The 20,275-nt window shown below is 41.6% G+C and overlaps 1 protein-coding gene across 1 annotated transcript; it reads left to right on the forward strand.

Annotated features, from left to right (window-relative positions):
• Positions 1–632: 632 nt before the first annotated feature.
• Positions 633–16,983, forward strand: SNRPD1 (small nuclear ribonucleoprotein D1 polypeptide). The gene is made up of 4 exons (XM_010354881.2): positions 633–797; positions 10,040–10,116; positions 11,723–11,914; positions 15,794–16,983. Exons 1-4 carry the CDS (start codon positions 784–786, stop codon positions 15,868–15,870), a joined length of 360 nt encoding a protein of 119 aa, XP_010353183.1. The 5' UTR covers positions 633–783; the 3' UTR covers positions 15,871–16,983.
• Positions 16,984–20,275: the final 3,292 nt, after the last annotated feature.

Consider the following 20,275-nt stretch of genomic DNA (forward strand, 5'->3'; position numbering starts at 1 on the left):
TCCTGGTGTTGGAACAGAATTAGCATAATCCTTTGCGCTTCTCTAAGAACTTATTTTCGTTCAGTGAGGAATTTATATTAGGTGCTGCACTCACGGTGTCCTGCTGTTCAGAAACGTGATGGTGATAGCACTATTTTCAGAAACGTGATGGTGATAGCACTATTTTGTGTGTGTGTGTGTGTGTGTGTGTGTGTGTGTGTGTGTGTGACGGAGTTTCGCTCTTATTGCCCAGGCAGGAGTGCAGTGGTGCGATCTCGGCTCACTGCAACCTCCGTCTCCCGGGTTCAAGCGATTCTCCTGCCTCAGCCTCCCGAGTAGCTGGGATAACAGGCGCCCGCCACCACATCCAGGTAATTTTTTGTATTTTTAGTACAGACGGGGGTTTCACCCTATTGGCCAGGCTGGTCTTGAACTCCTGACCTCAGGTGATACCCCCCCCCCCCCGCTTCGGCCTCCCAAAGTGCGACAATCCTATTAATTGGATTTAATCTCTTCGAATCTCCCGCTCTTGTAGGACACTTTTCCTCTTAGACCAGCCCTCAACACCTTCAGTCGTGGCAAGGCAACCTCCAGCCGCCAGGGGCCGCAGTCGCGCTCCTCGCGACCGGAAGAGAGTGCGGCCCAGCGCAGCCTCGGCGTTTCCGCCGTGCGTCTGCGGTGCTCCGCGCGCCCTTTACGACCGGAGTCCCTGGAGTAGGCGCTTCCGGCCATTCATACTGCAGTGGGTATTCGGTTGTTGGATTGTGTGCGCTATCGGACCCGAAGGGTGACGGCGTCGCTAGGATGAAGCTCGTGAGGTGAGGGAGTGACCAAGCAGCTCTGGGGGCTGTGGAGGGAGGGCTTGGCCGGGAGTCCGGAAGGCTGGGCTCTCCCATTTGAAGGAGGCGGGAAAGCCGCGTGTGCGCGGCCTGTAACGGCCGGCCTTACTGCGCCCACAGCTCGTGCTCGGGCCTGGGCTTCCGCCTGGGTCGCTCATGGATTCCGCGTGTCTTCCAAGAGACTGGTATAAAGGCCGAGCCTTTTCTTCCCGCCTAGTGACTTAGAGGCTTTCAAGGTGCAGCGCCGCCTGGGAGACATCTCACTCTTACAGTTACTGATTTTCTTTTTGAGTGGAACTCCAGCCCTACTTAAGAGTACTTAGAAAGTTGTATGAGCTTATCTGGAAACAAACCTGTTTGCAAACTATTTTAAATCAGAGAAGGACTTCTGGCTTCACAAGTTTTTGTTTTTGTTTTTGTTTTTTTTAAATAAGACGGTGTCTCACTTTGTTGACGAGGCTGGTCTCGAAATTTGGGCTCAAGCGTTCTGCCTGCCTCGCCCTCCCAAAGGGCTGAGATTACAGGTGTGAGCCACGGCCCCCGGCCGATTTTTAAGTTTATCTTTTGATTCTCTTTAGACCTATGATTGATTATTCCACCTCTTTCCTGTTAAGGTAGGCTTTTTATTTAGGAAAATCTCCCAATATAGGGCAGAAATTATCACAACGCAATTATGGCTGATTACCCAGATAATATATAGTTATTCTGTTTTATTTCTTTCGAGAGAAATAGACCCTGCCACTTCGGTGAGTCTTCTGGAGACTAATTCCAAACTACCTGCAAGTACATTTGGTTTTGGTCTTTTTCCTTGAGACTGAGCCTGGAACAGAGGCAGACGTTTCTAATAACTAAGCCAGCAATTACAAATATTTAGCTTGTTTCTTTCCTGTTGAGTCAAGGATTGTCATTGTCCGCTAAATAGTTATTGGGCACCTGTTACCTACTGGGCGCTGGTAATAGGATTTTTTAAAAGGCAGAGCCTTGTTGGAGCTTTCTGGTTAGTGGGGATGACAGACAAGTAGATAACGTCTGAAATAACGTTTGTTTGAAACGTTTTAAATAACACATAAAAGCTTTCAATATTCAGGGAGGAGGCCAGGCGCAGTGGCTCACACCTATAATCCCAGCACTTTTAGGATGCCAAGGCGGGCAGATCACTAGGTCAGGAGTTCGAGACCAGCCTGACCAACATGGTGAAACCCCGTCTCTACTAAAATTACAAAAATTAGCCGGGCGTAGTGGCGCGCGCCTGTAATCCCAGCTACTCAGGAGGCTGAGGCAGGAGAATCGCTTGAACCCAGGAGGCAGAGGTTGCAGTGAGCTGAGATCGGCCACTATGCTCCAGTCTGGGCAACAGAGCAAGACTCCGCCTCAAAAAAAAAAAAAATTGTATTCAGGGAAGAGTTGGTACAAAAGACAATTAAGGTTAATTTTTGGTGTATTTTTATTTGAACTATAATTTTGGATAGGAAGTCATAGAATTTAAAGTGCATTTTTTAGGCTGGACGCAGTGGTTCCTGCCTGTAATCCCAGCACTTTGGGAGGCTGAGGCAGGCGGATCGCCTGAAGTCAGGAGTTCAGGACCTGCCTGGTCAACGTGAAACCCTGTCTTTCGAAAAAATACAAAAATTAGCCGGGCGTGGTGGCGGGCGCCTGTAATCCCAGCTACTCAGGAGGCTGAGGTAAGAGAGGCGCTTGATCCCGGGAGGTTGTAGTGAGCCGAGGTCGCTCCACTGCGCTCCAGCCTGGGCAACAGAGCGAGACTCTGTCTCAAAAAAGAAAATTACAACATTTTTTGAAATTTCTCCATACCTGCCAATCTGAATTTTAATCTACTCATAGTTCAATTTTGTGTAATACACCTTGAATTTCATTTGTTCCCTTTAAAGATACTGCATGTTACGGCAATTTTCCAGTAATTTTTAATACCTGGACTGAATCCTGTTTTGTGTCTTAGGTCAAATATAGAAAGAAATTTTTTTTCTATATTTGGAATGTATTTTTCCTCCAGAAAATGATTGTTTGACGAACTGGTTTGCATTTTCAGTATACTTCAATATACTTCTGTTGACTTTTTCTCTCCTGATGGCCTTGACATTTGATACATTGCCAGTTTTGGCAGTTTTACCTGCTGCATAAAAGTGTCCCACATTTTCCTGTTTGTTTTTTGGGTTCAAATAGTGTGTTTTGATACTGAGGGACACCGTGTTATCTGACTATTTGATACCTAAGTTTCACTAAGTAGAAAGAATTCAGATACTGAAAGATTCATCTGAAAATAAGTTGAATCCATTTGGTTCCTGGGTTCAGTTAGGGAGGGATAATTGTGTATTTGTCCTGCCCATAGTAGCCTCCTTTCATTCCAGTCACCACCATTGAGTTTCAGGCCCTTTTTATCCCACTCATGGATTTTTGATTTCCTTTTTGAGGTAAATATCTTAACACAATGAAATGCAGCGTATATTTCCTGCTACTGAAAAACGTAAGCACTTTTGTAACCTAAACCCGTATCAAGAGAAGTAACATTACCAAAACCTCAGTTTCCTCAAGCCTTTCCCAGGCAACCTCTGGCTCCATACCCCTAGATGCAACCAGTTTCTTCCACCATACATGAATTTTGCCTGCACTAGAATTTCATATATTTGGAATCACAAAGTATTTTTGTGTAAAACTCCTTTTACTCACATGTTTTTGAGATTCATCCACATTGTGAAGTGTATCAGTGATGTGTTCGTTTTTATTACTGGATATTAGTACCTTGTGTGTTTGGAAGTTCTGTATTTTAGGCTGGGCACAGTGACTCATGTCTGTAATCCCAGCACTATGGGAGGTCGAGGCGGGTGGATCACTTGAGTCAGGAATTTGAGACTAGCCTGAGCATCATGGTGAAACCCCGTCTCTACTAAAAATACCAAAAAAGTAGCTGGGTGTGGTGGCAGGTGCCTGTAATCCCAGCTGCGAGGGAGGCTGAGGCCGGAGAATCCCTTGAACCTGGGAGGTGGAGATTGCAGTGAGCTGAGATCACACCATTGTACTCCAGCTTGGGCAACAGAGGGAGACTCCGCTCAAGAAAAAAAAGCTCTATATTTTAAAAAATTACAAGAAAAGAAAATAAATAAAAACTTATGTATTTTGTTTACAGCAACGTCGAATATTCTTCAAGTTTTTGGAGGGAAATAAACTCTTGTGGGTGAATACGTAAGAGTGGAGTTGATGGACTGTAGCATAGTTGTTATGTGTTTAGCTTTATGAGAAATTTCCAGACCATTTTCCAAAGTGGTTGTACCATTTTACACTTCCAGTAACAATATATTAGAATAACAATTGCTCCACATCCTCACCAGTGTGTGGTGGTGTTTGCTCAGTCTTTAATTTTAGCCATTTTAGTGGGTATGTAGTGGCATCTCCTTAGGGTTTAGTTGGTTTTTTCCTTGTTTATTTGTTTGTTTTTGAGATGGATTCTCACTCTGTCACCCAGGCTGGAGTACAATGACACGATCTTGGTTCACTGCATCCTCTACCTCCCAGATTCAAGTGATTCTCCCGCCTCAGCCTCCCGAGTAGCTGGGACTACAGGCATGTGCCACCACACCTGGCTGATTTTTGTATTTTTAGTAGAGACAAGGTTTCACTATGTTGGCCAAGCTGGTCTCGAACTCCTGACCTCATGGTCCACCTGCCTTGGCCTCGCAAAGTGTTGGGATTACAAGCGTGAGTCATCATGCCCAGCCTGTTTTTGTCTTTTTGTTTTTGTTTTTGTTTGAGACAAAGTCTCACTCTGTCACTAGGCTGGAGTGCAGTGGCGCAATCTCGGCTCACTGCAACCTCTGCCTCCCGGGTGCAAGCGATTCTCCTGCCTCAACCTCCCGAGTAGCCGAAACTATAGGCGCACGCCACCATGCCCAACTAATTTTTGTGTTTTTAATAGAGACGGGATTTCACCTTGTTGACCAGGATGGTCTCCATCTCTTGACCTCATGATCCGCCTGCCTCGGCCTCCCAAAGTGTTGGGATTACAGGCATGGGCCACCATGCCCAGCCTGTTTTGTTTCTTAAAAGTTGAGAGTCTTCCTGTGTTGCCCAGGCTGGCCTTGAACTTGAGAAACCCAGTCTCTACTAAAAAAAAAAAAAAAACAAAAACAAAAAAATTAGCTGATTGTGGTGGCAAGCGCCTGTAATCCCAGCTAAATCAACCATGTAAATGTGGGACCAGAAATAAATGTTTGCTTGTATTGTTTCATTGATCTATTTGTTGTTCCTTATATCTCAATTACTGTAGTTTTAACTTGTATATGTACTGCTCTAGTCACATAATTTGTCTTCCTAGAGATTATACTTTTGTCTCTTGTCTTTCTAAAATCTGTTTCTGAACATTTGTCCTAGGTTCTCTTTTAAATGTGCGTATGAGCCTGGTACTCCTCTTCATTGATGAAAATCCTTCAGTAGCTCTCCTAGAGGGATTCTCTAACAGAGCTTAGGGCTTTCCGAGAAGGGAACCTGCCTAACTCCTCTCTACTCATAGGACCTTAAATATTGAACTTAACATTTCATCGGTCTGGCGTGGTGGCTCATGCTTGTTATCATAGCATTTTGTGAGGCCGAGGCTGGCGGATCACTTGAGGTCAGGAGTTAGAGACCAGCTGGGCCAACATGATGAAACCCTGTCTCTACTAAAAATACAAAAATTAGCTGGTTGTGGTTGTGTGCGCTCAGCTACTTGGGAGACTGAGGCACAAGAATCGCTTGAACCCGGGAGGTGGAGGTTGTCGTGAGCTCAGATTGAGATTGTGCCCTTGCACTCCAGCCTGGGCAACACAGTGAGACTCCATCTTAATATCTGTAATTACTCTGTGCCTTATGCTGTATTTTTCTTTTGTTTCTTCTTGCTGCGTATTTCCAACTTTTTAAGGCTTCTCACTAGAAGTCCCCTAATACCTGATTCCCTTCTCCACATGCTACAGTATATTCTTAGTAAAAAAAACCTGTGTGTAGCTGAGTGCAGTGGCTCAAGCTTGTAATCCCAGCACTTTGGGAGACTGAGGCAGACTGATTGCTTGATCCCAGGAGTTTAAGACCAGCCTAGGCAACATGGCAAAACCACATCTCTACAAAAAATTTAAAAATTTAAAAAATATTAGCCGGGCATGGTGGCACATGCCTATAGTCTCAGCTACTCAGGGAAAAAACCTAAGCTAAAAACCTCTGTATATCTCTATTGCATTCTACAACTTATGGTTATTTTTACATATCTTTTATGTACCTGAGCCTCTGCGCCTGGCCACATAAGGTATTTTTTTTTCCTTTTATTTGTCTTCTTTGCTTCCAAAAATGATTTGAAGAACTTTTATAGTAAAAGTTCTTACACTAACTGGGATAATAAGTTCGTATAAAAGATAAAAACAGGCTGGGCGCGGTGACTCACGCCTGTAATCCCAGCACTTTGGGAGGCCGAGGCGGGTGGATCACGAGGTCAGGAGATCGAGACCATCCTGGCTAACATGGTGAAACTACTAAAAATACAAAAATTAGCCGGGCGTGGTGGCAGGTGCCTGTAGTCCCAGCTACTCCAGAGGCTGAGACAGGAGAATGGCGTGAACCTGGGAGGCGGAGCTTGCAGTGAGCCGAGATTGTGCCGCTGCACGATCTCCATCTCAAAAAAAAAGATTAAAAAAGATTAAAAAAAAGATAAAAACAAAAACTTGATAATGGGAGGAAGCCATTCGTTCAAAATTCGAGGCTTTTCTAGTTATTATTGATTGTTAAATTTGGAGCTGAATAATTATCTGATGAAATCAAGTGTTACCAATTCATTGAGAGAAACATTTTCTTGATGTCATATATAAAAAGAGATTCAACTCATGAGTCTTTTTGAAGTTTGAGGCTTGTTATATCCCAGACCAAGTAATTGTTTTTGTGATGGCTGTCTATACCACAAAAAGAAAAAAGAAATTTAAAAAAGGCATTTTAAGGTTGGTTTCCCTTTATTCATTGAAACATTTCTGCCAGCATTATTCAGTGCCTATTACAGTCTAGGATTAGATATAGAGGTTACGATCCCTACCCTCAACAATAGTCTAGTGCGGGAGGATAATAGGTTATCTTACATGTACCATTTAGTGTGATAGATGATAGGATCTATTAATATAAAGTGTATATTACAGACTAAAAGTTTGTATATGAACTGTGTATTGTATGATAGTGTAGGGTTCATTTTCTTAGATTTGATTGTGAGATTATGGTTACATAGGAGAACGTCATTAGAAAATGCATGCTGAAGTGTCATAATGCCTACAACTTACTTTGAGATGGTGTGATCTGTTTTTGTTTGTTTGTTTGTTTTTGATGGAGTCTCGCTCTATTGTCCAGGCTAGAGTTTAGTGGCACAATCTTGGCTCACTGCAACCTCCACCTCCTGGGCTCGAGCAATTCTTCTGCCTCAGCCTCTCCAGTAGCTGGGATTACAGTAATGTGCCACCAAGTCTGGCTAATTTTTTTGTATTTTTAGTAGAGATGGGGTTTCGCCATGTTAACCAGGGTTGTCTCAAACTCCTGACCTCAGGTGATCCGCCTGCCTCGGCCTTCCAAAGTGCTGGGATTACAGGCATGAGCAACTGCACCTGGCTAAGACTCTTGTCTTTAAAAAAAAAAAAAAAGGGGGGGGGCCAGGCCCCGTGGCTTACGCCTATAATCCCAGCACTTTGGGAGGCTGAGGTGGGCAGATCACCTGAGATCAGAAGTTCGAGACCAGCCCAACATGGTGAAACCCTGTGTCTACTAAAAATGCAAAAATCATCCAGGTGTGGTGGCAGGTGCCTGTAGTCCCAGCTACTTGGGAGGCTGAGGCAGAATTGCTTGAACTCAAGAGGCGGAGGTTGCAGTGAACCAAGATCATGCCACTGTGCTCCAGCCTCACCGACAGTGAGAGTCTGTCTCAAAAAAAAAAAAAAATAGAATTTTTTAAAAAGACAGAGTCTTTCTCCGCCACACAGGCTCCAGGGCAGTGACACAATCATGGCTCGTTGCAACCTTGAAGTCTGGGCTCAAGTGATCCTCCCACCTCAGATTCCAAGGAACTGGGACTACAGGCATGAACCAACATGCTCAGCTAATTTTTTATTTTTATTTTATTTTGAGGTGGAGTCTTGCTCTGTCACCCAGTCTGCAGCACAATGGCACGATCTTGGCTCACTGCAACCTCTGCCTCCCAAGTTCAAGTGATACTCCTGCCTCAGCCTCCTGAGTAGCTGGGATTACAGACTTGCACCACCACACCCAGCTAATTTTTTGTATTTTTAGTAGAGATGGGGTTTCACCATATTGGCCACGCTGGTCTCCAACTCCTGACCTCGTAATCCACCTACCTCAGCCTTCCAAAGTGCTGGGGTTACGGGCATGAGCTACCGTGCCCGACCAACTAAATTTTTTTGTTTTTATTTTTGTAGAGACAGGATCTTGCTCTGTTGACCAGGCAGGTCTCGAACTCCTGGCCTCAAGCAATCATCCCACCTTGGCCTCTCAAAGTGGTGAAATTACAGGCATTAACCTCTGCACTGTATTTGTAAACCCTTCAACTTTTCTTCCTCTGCAAAATTTTATAAAAAGGGGAGAACAGAAATCTAGATGAAGTGAGAAGTGGATAGATTGTTTATTATATATTATCAAGGCAACTGGCTATTCAGTTGGGGAAAGTAATAAAGACAGATTTTTGCCTTACACTGCATAAAAAAGATCAATTCCAAGTAGATTAAAAGTAGAAGAAAATAAGATACTATCTTTTACAATCTTGGCATAGAAAAAACCCTTTCCTAGGCAAATTATGTATCCCAGGAAGATGAACAAATTCAAAACATAAAAGTGAAAAAAGTTTGTGTGACTAAAGAAACCATAAACCACAAACTTGAATGACCGGCAAACCAGTAGAAAATAAAAGAAAAACTCAACCTAATTGAGAATGTGTGAATAATGTGAACAGGTAATTCACGGAAGAAATAATTTTCCCTTATTAATGAAAATATATTCAGTCTCACAAGTAATTAAGGAAAAACAAATTCCCCCCCCCCATCAAATTGACAAAAATTTGAAAGACTTACAGCAATTTGTGTTGGTGAGGGTTTGCATAATTGGGTTTGTAATGGGAAAAAATTGAACCAAAGTAATGTTCATCAACAGGGAGGTAATAAATTTTGACATTTCCGTATAGTGGAATACTTTTCAGTTCTTAGAATGTTATTTTGTTATTTTGGCTTTTTTTTTTAGATGGAGTCTTGCTGTGTCGCTCAGGCTGGAGTGCAGTGGAACAATCTCGCCTCACTGTAGCCTCTGCCTGCCGGGTTCCAAGTAGCTGGGATTACAGGCGTGCTCCATCATGCCTGGCTAATTTTGTTTTTTTTGAAATGGAGTCTTGCTCTCTCCCCAGGCTGGAGTGCAGTGGTGCGATCTCAGCTCACTGCAACCTCTGCCTCCCAGGTTTAAGCGATTCTCCTGCCTCAGCCTCCTGAGTAGCTGGGATTACAGGCGCATGCCATCCTGCCCAGCTCATTTTTTTGTTTTTATAGAGATGGGGTTTCACCATGTTGGCCAGGCTGGTCTTGGACTCCTGACCTCAGATGATCTGCCCACTTTGGTCTCCCTTAGTGCTGGGATTACAGGCATGAGCCACCGTACCCAGTCTCAGTTCTTAGACTGTTTTGTATGTTGAAATGGGAATATATCCAATATAAACTGCTAAACGAGAACTACAAGTTACAGATGTGAATAAAATATGACCCAATTTATGTAAAAAGAAATCTGTATATATGCTTATGAATGTGCATATAAAATGATCTGGAATAATAATCCTACATACCCACAGTGCAGGGAGTTAGGAAGCGATATTTTTGCTTTATATATAAATATTGTAATAAACTTGTAATCTTTTTACCAACTGTAATTCTTTATTTCTTTTTCATGGTTTATAATGAGTCTGAGATCTTGTATGTCTGGATTTGAGGTTTGAGAATTAGAAACGTCCAAATGACAGTTTATGTTAGTATTGTTGTGTTCCTTCATAAAGGTTGAGGATATAATTCAGGAAAGCTGAAATTGTTAGCATATTATCGATAGGAATTGATGCAGATAGCATCTACAAATTTTCAGCGTCTAGCTGTTTCACCTTTTCACCTTAATAAATGTGATTTTAAAGTGTTGCAGGTAAAAATTAATGGTTTTATTCCTATTTATAGATTTTTGATGAAATTGAGTCATGAAACTGTAACCATTGAATTGAAGAACGGAACACAGGTCCATGGAACAATCACAGGTACGGAGGTTTTATAAACATTTTATAACATTGTTTTCTTCTCTTTTACCTGCTATCCAGAGTTTATTTTTTGATTACTTAATGAACGTTATTGTAGTACACATCCTTATTCTTTTGTCTGAATTATGTAATTGATTTTTTTTTTTTTTTTAAACAGAGTTTTGCTCTGTCACCTGGGCCTAAGTGCAGTGGCACAATCTCAGCTCACTGTAACTTCCGCTGCCTGGGGTCAAGCAATTCTTTTGTCTCAGCCTCCCGAGTGGCTGGGACTACAGGTGCTTGCCACCATGCCTGGGTAAATTTTTTTTTTTTTTTTTTTTTTTGAGACAGATTCTCACTCTGTTGCCCAGGCTGGAGTGCAGTGGCACAGTCTCAGCTCACTGCAACCTCCGCCTCCAGGGTCCGATTATTTTTGGTAGAGATGGGGTTTTGGTCTCGAACTTGTGACTTCATGATCCATCTGCCTCGGCCTCCCAGAGTGCTGGGATTTCAGGTGTGAGTCAAGTCACTGCACCTGGCCTAATTTTTGTATTTTTAGTAGAGATGAGGTTTCAGCATGTCAGCCAGGCTGGTCTTGAACTGGACCAGGCTGGTCAGAAGACCTCAGTTGATCTGCCTGCCTTGGCCTCCCAAAGTGCTGGGATTACAGGCGTGAGCCACTGCACCTGGCCTAAGTAAGTCTTTAGTTATCCCATTAGTTCAGGTATAATTTGGTAAAGGCTTCAATATTCAGGTGTTTCAGCTATAATGTCATATAATCACCCTGAAGAATTACTTTGTATTTTGTAAACTCTCATACTAAAAATAATAGCTTAATGAGAAAAATAGGTGTTGCAGACTACTTAAAAGCCTGTGTAACTTTGTAATCAAAATATTCTTAACAAAAGCGGTAACAATTATTATATATAGAGAGAAGCAGAAACAAAGGTGAGGTTTGGTGGAATGGGGATTATGAGGAAGTTACAAAGACAGTGGGAGAAACATTGAAGAAATACCTGTCAGATCAGTAGTGAGCCTAAAGCCCAGTCAGGGTTCTTCCATTGCTTGCTGCATTCATTTCTGTAAGCGAAACATTAGTGTGCTAGGAAAAATCTCTAGGAAGGAAACACTGCTGATTTATACTGACATTATTCCCCCATTTACCAGTTGCACATGTGCTAAATTGTGTCATAGAAAACTTGCACTGTTGGCCGGGCGCGGTGGCTCAAGCCTGTAATCCCAGCACTTTGGGAGGCCGAGACGGGCGGATCACGAGGTCAGGAGATCGAGACCATCCTGGCTAACACGTTGAAACCCCGTCTCTACTAAAAATACAAAAAACGAGCCGGGCGAGGTGGCGGCGCCTGTAGTCCCAGCTCCTCGGGAGGCTGAGGCAGGAGAATGGCGTGAACCCGGGAGGCGGAGCTTGCAGTGAGCTGAGATCTGGCCACTGCACTCCAGCCTGGGTGACAGAGCGAGACTCTGTCTCAAAAAAAAAAAAAAAAGAAAACTTGCACTGTAGCAGAACAGTATTCTTTTGTAGTCCAGTATTTACTGTGGCTCAGTAGATTAATTAGTTGCCTGACTTTTATCATGCTAATAACTGCCCAATTATTTTTCTTTTTAGGTGTGGATGTCAGCATGAATACACATCTTAAAGCTGTGAAAATGACCCTGAAGAACAGAGAACCTGTACAGCTAGAAACGCTGAGTATTCGAGGAAATAACATTCGGTATTTTATTCTACCAGACAGTTTACCTCTGGATACACTACTTGTGGATGTTGAACCTAAGGTGAAATCTAAGAAAAGGGAAGCTGGTAAGTTTGAAGGATTATAAAAATTTTTGTTAATGCTAATGCTAATCCACACTATTCATAATATAAATATTTGCAAACAACATAAATGTCTTTGTTGTTTAATATTTCCTATAATGTGTATTATAACTCCTGGTTATATTAAAAACAGGTTATATTAAAAACAATGTTTTTAATTGCTATTAAAAACATTGATGCGGCCGGACACAGTGGCTCACGCCTGTAATCCTAGCACTTTGGGAGGCCAAGGCGGGTGGATCACGAGGTCAGGAGTTCGAGACCAGCCTGGCCAACGTGGTGAAACCTCGTCTGTACTAAAAATGCAAAAAAAAAATTGGGCGTGGTGGTGGTTGCCTGTAATCCCAGCTACTCAGGAGGCTGAGGCAGGAGAATCGCTTGAACCCAGGAGGCAGAGGTTGCAGCTGAGATCTCACCACTGCACTCCAGCCTGGGCGACAGAGAGAGCCACTGTCTTAAAAAAAAAAAAAAAAAAAAAAAAGCAAATATTGATGCAGTCAGGCAAGATGGCTCACACCTGTAATCCCAGCACTTTGGGAGGCCGAGGCGGGCAGATCACCTGACGCCAGGAATTCCAGACCAGCCTGGTAAACATGGAGAAACCCCATCTCTACTAAAAATGCAAAAGAAAAAAAAAATGGGCGTGGTGGCGCGTGCCTTTAGTCCCAGTTACTCGGGAGGCTGAGGCAGAAGAATCACTTGAACCCGGGAGGCGGAGGTTGCTGTGAGCCAAGATCATGCCACTGCACTCCGGCCTGGGCTACAGAGTGAGACTCTGTTTCAAAATAAGATAATAATAGGATTGTAATCCATAGCTTGAAAAATAATGATTTAACCTCTCTCTCGGTCCTGTTAATCATGCTGCTTTCCACTTTGCAAGAACCCCCTGTGGGTACCAAAATCTACAGATGCTCAAGTCCCTTTTCATAAAATGGTAATAGTGTTTCCGTCTAACCTCTGCACATCCTTTTGTACACTTTAAATCATCTCTAGATTACTTGTAATACCCAGTATAATGTAAATGCTCTGTAGATAGTTATATTGTATTGTTTAGGCATTAATGACAAGAAAAAGTCTGACAACCATCATAGGCCTAAAGTTGGTTAAATCCATGGATGTGGAACCCATGGATATTGAAGGCTGACTGTATTTTCAAATCTGAGGACTTTTTGCCTTAATGTCTTTAGGGTTATTCTACATTTTTTTACTACCTACATACCTGTGAGGGAGTTGATTGAAAGCCCCCTACCTCATATCATCTTACTCCATGCTTCTGAGTGTTAGATTTTTCAGAAGTTATTCTTCCTTTACTAAATGTTACAGTTCCCAGTCTACTTTCTGATTTAAAATTTTGGTGAAAAAAATTTTTTTTGTTTTCTTGTTTTCTTGTTTTTGTTTTTTGTTTTTTTTAACATGGAGTTTCACTCTTGTTACCCAAGCTGGAGTGCAGTGACGCGATCTCAGCTCACTGCAACCTCTGCCTCCTGGGTTCAAACGATTCTTCTGTTTCAGCCTCCCAAGTAGCTGGGATTCTAGGTGTGTGCCACCGCACCCAGCTAATTTTGTATTTTTAGTAGAGACGGGGTTTCATCGTGTTCGTCAGGCTGGTCTCATACCCCTGACCTCAAGTGATTCACCTGCCTCAGCCTTCCAAAGTGCTGGGATTACAGGCATGAGCTACCGCACCCAGCTGAAATCTTTTATCTACTGTGTTTTCTCTGCTTTTCTTTGTTCTTCTGGGTACTTATAATTTTTGTTCCTTTTCTATCATAAATACTATTTCAGAAGAAATTGGAGATGAATGTGGTCAATTTGGTTCATTTTAACATGCATCCTAGACTTACTGTTTTTGTGTGTACACATTTAAAATAGTATGTTTTAAAATAACTGAAATTGGCTGGGCGCCGCGGCCCATGCAGTGAGCTGAGATCGTGCCATTGCACTCCAGTCTGGGCAACAAGAGTGAAAAACTCTGTCTCAAAAAAATAAATAAATAAAAGTATTCATGCCTGCCCCCCACCCACTCCCCACTTCTTAAAAAGTTGTTTTCTTAATTTATCTTTCTTTTATACAGATATGCACCACCAAATCTGGCTAATTTTTTAATTTTTTTGTAGAGACAGGGTCTCCCTATGTTGTCCAGGCTAGTCTTGAACTCTTGGTCTCAAACAATCCTGCTGTAGCCTCTCAAAGTGCTGGGATTACAGGTGTGAGCCACCATCATACCTGGTCCATTTTCTTTTCTTTTTATTTCTTTTTTTTTTTTTTTGAGACTGTCTCGCTCTGTCGCCCAGGCTGGAATGCCGTGGCGCGATCTCCTCTCAATACAACCTCTGCCTCCCGGGTTCAAGCAATTCTCCTGCCTCAACCTCCCGAGTAGCTGGGATTACAGGTGCCCAGCCCTTTTATTGTTGTTGTTTTTTACAACACTCCTCAAACTGTTTTTTTCCCCATTTTAACACTTCATTTTGAAATAATTTTAGACACAAAAAGTTGCAAAAATAGTACAAGGAATTGCCATACACTTTTCACCAACATTGTCTAAATGTTAAAATTTCATATAACTACAAAAAATAGGAATTTTACATTGATGCAGCACTATTGTATTATCTAGAGACATTTCTCACATTTCTCTCTGATTGTCCCTCTGATGTCCTTTTCCTGGTCCAAGATCCAATCCAGTACAACAGGTTGCATTTAGTTGTTACGTTTCCTTAGTTTCCTTGAATGCGTATCAGCTGGTTCGCCTCAGTTTTCCTTTTGTGACCTTAACACTTTGTAAGAGTATGGGCCAGTTATTTTGTGGAATGTCCCTTAATTAGCTTCTTAAACTCACTGTTGATTGCTTGGAATGGTAAGACTAGAATCAGTGTGTACAGATTTCTAATGTGGCCAGGTACGGTGGCTAACACCTGTAATCCCACCACTTTGGGAGGCTGAGGCTGGAGGATTGCTTTGGCCCACGAGTTCGAAAGCAGCTTGGGCAGCAAAGGGAGACCTCATCTCTACAAAAAATTAAAAAATTAGCCAGATCTGATGGCTTGTACCTGTAGTCCCCGCTACTCAGGAGGCTTAGGTGGGAGGATCACTTGAGCCCAGGAGTTCAAGACTGCAGTGAGGTGTGATTACACTCCAGGCTGGACTGCAGAGTGAGACCCTGTATTTAAAAAAAAAAAAAAAAAAAAGCAAAACATTTAGAATGTAACTGACTTCTATGTCAGGATTTTCTAATATTCTTAGCTGTCTGAAGATGAAATAAGTTTATTTGGGTGATGAATTCCCTATCACCATGATACTCAACTAGAGTTCGGATGACCCAGTGACAGGGATATTGCTATATGGATTAAAGCACTAGATTATGTGTAGGTCAAAATAGTTTTAATTTTCTGAAGAGTTAATAAGATTGTGATTTGATGTAATAGATTTAAACTTCCCTGGTTTTGAATTAACTTGCTTGGATTTTATTCAGTTACCAAAACTCTGGCATCAAGGTGATCGTGTTCTATTCTATGATATGTATCTTCCTTTTTTTGTGAGATTCAAATCATTTTATGGTGAATTTGAGACATGATATAAAGAAAAATTATTTTTTTAAGTTTGACACATTTCTTAGTAAATAAATGGAAAGGAAACAAATAATCTCCCTAGGCCTTTAGTTCTTGGTTCTGCATGATAATGTGTTGTGGGGTGGGGAGAATCTGAAGTCTAACACGTTTAACAGAAGCTAGTGAAACTTCTATTTACTGTAGCTGCTAATAAAGAGCTATAAACGGGGAAAGGTGTGTGTGTAAATGTTATTTGTGGTGTCTCTGTAACATTCGTGCAGAAGAGAATTGAGCTTGGTTTGTTTTTCTTTTCCTTCAGTTGCAGGAAGAGGCAGAGGCAGAGGAAGAGGAAGAGGACGTGGCCGTGGCAGAGGAAGAGGGGGTCCTAGGCGATAATGTCTCTCAAGATTATTGTTTCAAAGTCATACAGGATTTGGGATATTTTTTGTACAGGTTGTGTTTGTTTATGTCAGTTTTTAATAAACATAAATGTGGGATAGAGCTGTCTATTTAGTATATCATAGTTTTAGTAGTTTCCTCCACATTCACAAAATTACCACAGTGAGAGCTAAGCATTTCTACTGGGCAGTTTCATTTTTAGATGATCAGGTTTTAAGTTTTTGAACTAAAATTTTTCTTTTTATGATGAATAAGGTTAAAAGAAAAGCCTTAGACAAATGTAATTTGGCAGAGTTTAATTGAGCAAAGGACAATTCACAAATCAGGTAGCTCCTGAAGCATAATAGGTTCAGAGGCTTTAGCCCAGCTGTGTAGTTGATGTAGATTTGTGAACAGAAGGAAAGTGATGTATGGAAAATGGAAGTGAGATACAGCAACAGCCATATTAGTTACAGTTCAGCGTTTGCCTTATTTGAATATGGTTTGAACAGTTCGCTGCCTTTGGTTGGCTGAAACTTAGTGATTGGCACGAGAGTAAGGTATGGTCTGTTTACATCCAGTTAGGCTACAGTTCTATGTACTGAGAAACCTTTAAGCTGAACTTGAGATATGTAAAGAGACTTTAGGCTAAACTTAACAATACGTGTAGAATATATACCCTTTTACTTGACATGCACTAAATATGCATTTTATTGCTTTACTCTGACTTCATTCTGTGGCACCTACCCACAGGGGAAGTAAGAAGTTCGTTTTGGTATTTTGGAAACTAAAGTCCTTATGGGATGGGGTCTAGAATTGATTCTCCTTTCCTGAGTTTTACTCTACCGAGTCTTAGGTACCTGGTAAAAAGTTGTCTTCTAAATTAAGGGTCATTGCTTTGTTGTCTAGCTGCTAATGTGTCACTTTTTTTCTTTTGCTTTTTAATCAGTTCTTAGTAGAATATAGTTTTATGTTTTCCAAGTTGAAACTTGGAGTTAATGGTCACTAGATTAGCAGTTACGAGCCGTGTTAAAATCTCCTGTTAATGTGTAGTGTACCTGTCAGTGCCTCCTTTGTTAAGGGGTTCTTTGAGAACAAAAGAGAAAAGACCTACTTTATTTGACAGCAAAACTGTTCTAATTGTTAATAAGGATTTTTAAAAATTGTTTTTGATTTGTTAAGCTCAGAAAAAATGTCTCTCAGTGCATCAGTTCTTTGTAAAGCTTACTACCAAGTATTTATATGCTAAGGAAAACAACTGGGCATGTGGGTGGCTTAAATCTGTATTTTCATCATGTATGTGAGTTTTTGTTTTGTTTTTTAAGTAAAGAAATTTTCTGCAAATATTGTTACCTAAAAAAAGTTTAGGCCAGGCGTGGTGACTCACGCCTGTAATCCCAGCACTTTGGGAGGCTGAGGCAGGTGGATCACGAGGTCAGGAGTTCAAGACCAGCCCGGCCAAGATGGTGAAACCCCGTTTCTACTAAAAATACGAAACTTAGCCAGGTGCAGTGACAGGCGCCTGTAATCCCAGCTGCTCATGAGGCTGAGACAGGAGAATTGCTTCAACCCATGAGGCGAAGGTTGCAGTGAGCCAAGATTACGCCACTGTACTCCAGCCTGGGCGATGGAGCGAGACTCCATCACAAAAAAAAAAATTGATATATATATGTGTGTGTATATATATATGTATTTATACTAATATATAAATATATACTAATAGTATGCATATAGAATGTACTTGTCATATAAGATATATAAATTTATATATTAGTATAACTAAATATTAGATATATATTTTTTAAGTATCTTACCTCATCAAGTAAATTCAAATACTTTTTGATTTTTCCACAGTTGATATTCTGTTTTTTCATAATTTATTGAAGCTATGTAGTAATTAGCTTTTTTCCCCCACAAATTATTGGCAGTGGTTATTCAGTTTTATTACAGGTTCTATGATCCAAAAAGGGATGTATAAAATTCATGATGATTAAGACAATTTTTTTTTTCTTTCTTTTGAGACGGAGTCTTGCTGTGTCGCCCAGACTGGAGTGCAGTGGTGCGATCTTGGCTCACTGCAACCTCTGCGTCCCAGGTTCAAGCGATTATTGTACCTCCGCCTCCGGAGTAGCTGGGATTATTGACGTGCGCCACCACAACCAGCTAATTTTTTTGTATTTAGTAGAGACGGGGTTTCACCACGTTGGCCACACTGAAGACAATTCTTTAATAGTAAATATATTAAAGGTGAGTTGGCCTGACAAGATACAATCAATATGTAATTTTTCTCCATACTTTTTTTGTTTTTTTACTTTTTTTTTTTTTTTTTGAGACAGAGTCTTGCTCTTTATCTAGGCTGGAGTGCAGTGGCATGATCTCTGCTCACTGCAAGCTCCGCCTCCCGGGTTCAGGCCATTCTCCTGCCTCAGGCTCCCAAGTAGCTGGGACTACAGGTGCCCACCACCACACCCAGCTAATTTTTTGTCTTTTTAGTAGAGACGGGGTTTCACTGTGTTAGTCAGGATGGTCTCGTTCTCCTGACCTCGTGATCCGCACGCCTTGGCCTCCCAACGTGCTGGGATTACAGGCGTGAGCCACTGTGCCCGGCTTATACCTTTCCTTAATTAAGCTGGGGGAATAAATAACTGGATTTCATTCTTTTCCATCTTCTGACCTGTTGGTGCTCCTATTGGTTGCATCCAAGTAGAAGGCAAAAGGCAAGAGACCCCTGAAATGCAGCAGTGGAGAGATTTATTGAAGGGATCAAACAGAAAACCCCACAAGAGTAGGAAATAAACAGTTGCCTCCTGTCCTCATGGAGCTTATAGACTAAAAGGGAAGCAGACATCAAATTGGAGCTGGGTGCCCTGGTGCACACCTATAGTCCCTGCTACTGGGGAGGCTAAGGCAAGAGGATCGCTAGAGCCTGGGAATTTGATGCTATAGCGTGCTATGATTGCAAGCAGCCTGGGTAACCTAGTCAGACCTGGCTCTTAAATTTTAAAATTTAAAAAATGAAAACGGCCACATAACATAAGAGATTTAAAATTACATTTTGGCCTGGTGTGGCGGCTCACACCTGTAACCTCAGCACTTTGGGAGGCTGAGATGGACGAATCACTCGAGGTCAGGAGTTCAAGACCAGCCTGGGTAACACGGTGAAACCCTATCTACTGACAATACAAAAATTAGCTTGGTGTGGTGGCAGGTGCCTGTAATCCCAGTTACTAGGGAGGCTTAGGCGGGAGAATCACTTGAACCCTGGAGGCAGAGGTTGCAGTGAGCTGAGATCACACCATTGCACTACAGCCTGAGTGACAGCGAGACTGTCTCAAAAAAAAAAAAATTGTTTTGAGAGTTTTTGTGTCTAGGATGTTTGCAGTGTGGAGCCAGTCTAGTAACAGTTTAAATGTAATAATAAATCACAGTGGGTACTAGACTGAGTTTATTCCACTAGAGGTCATTATTTCATTTTCATGTGAAAGGGCTAAAATTGGGTGAAGAAAAAGCTGTTTGAACTGATTACCATCATTTGCTATAAAGGAAGCATTGTCGTATGAATAGAAAACAGACTAGAGTTTAACATGCTTCTCTTGATCCCTCTTCGCCACCCCACCCCTGCCTAGCAAAAAAAGGCATATGGGATCTTAGGACTGCAGCATTTTGTACACATCTGATATTTAATGAGATGTTACATATGAACTTCAGTTTTTTAAAGAAATGTATTATGAATATAGATAGAAAACCCAAAGTGAAGGAATAGAAAATGAAATTTCAGTTTATTTTAATCTGTCATTATGCAAGCATAGCTTAGTATTTTGAGATAGATTAATGTAGTCAGCAAACCATTCATGTATTACCTATAATAGATAACATTTAATAACATACAGTTCTTATTCCTGAAGACCTAACCTAGAAAATACCTCCATAATAAGAAGAATCTCTGTCATAATAAACCAACAGCACACATTTTCTAAAGGCATTAAAAGTATATCATACTGGCTTTATTAATGTGAAATTCTTGTGGCTCTGTAAAATAAGAGGAGTACCTTCTTTTCTTTTCTTTTTTTCTTTTTTTTTTTTTTTTTGAGACAGAGTCTTACTCCTTCACCCAGACTGGAGTACAGTGGTGCGATCTTGGCTCACTGCAACCTCTGTGTCCTAGGTTCAAGTGATTCTCATGCCTCAGCCTCCCAAGTAGCTGGGATTATAGGCATGCACCACCACACTCGGCTAATCTTTGTATTTTTAGTAGAGACAGGGTTTCACCATTTTGGCCAGGCTGGTCTCTTAACGCCAGACCTCAAGTGATCTGCCTCCCTCGGGCATCCAGAGTGCTGGGATTACAGGTATGAGCCACTGTGCCCAGCTGATAGGAGTACTTTTGGAAAGGAAGATAATTTTTTTTTTTTTTTTTTTTTTT

Source organism: Rhinopithecus roxellana, chromosome 21, assembly GCF_007565055.1.
Source record: "Rhinopithecus roxellana isolate Shanxi Qingling chromosome 21, ASM756505v1, whole genome shotgun sequence".
NCBI lineage: Eukaryota > Metazoa > Chordata > Mammalia > Primates > Cercopithecidae > Rhinopithecus > Rhinopithecus roxellana.

Coding starts and splice junctions, on each gene's coding strand:
- SNRPD1 (XM_010354881.2), top strand. Junction 10,117..11,722: donor GGTCCATGGAACAATCACAG/GTACGGAGGTTT, acceptor TTTTCTTTTTAG/GTGTGGATGTCAGCATGAAT. Junction 11,915..15,793: donor ATCTAAGAAAAGGGAAGCTG/GTAAGTTTGAAG, acceptor CTTTTCCTTCAG/TTGCAGGAAGAGGCAGAGGC.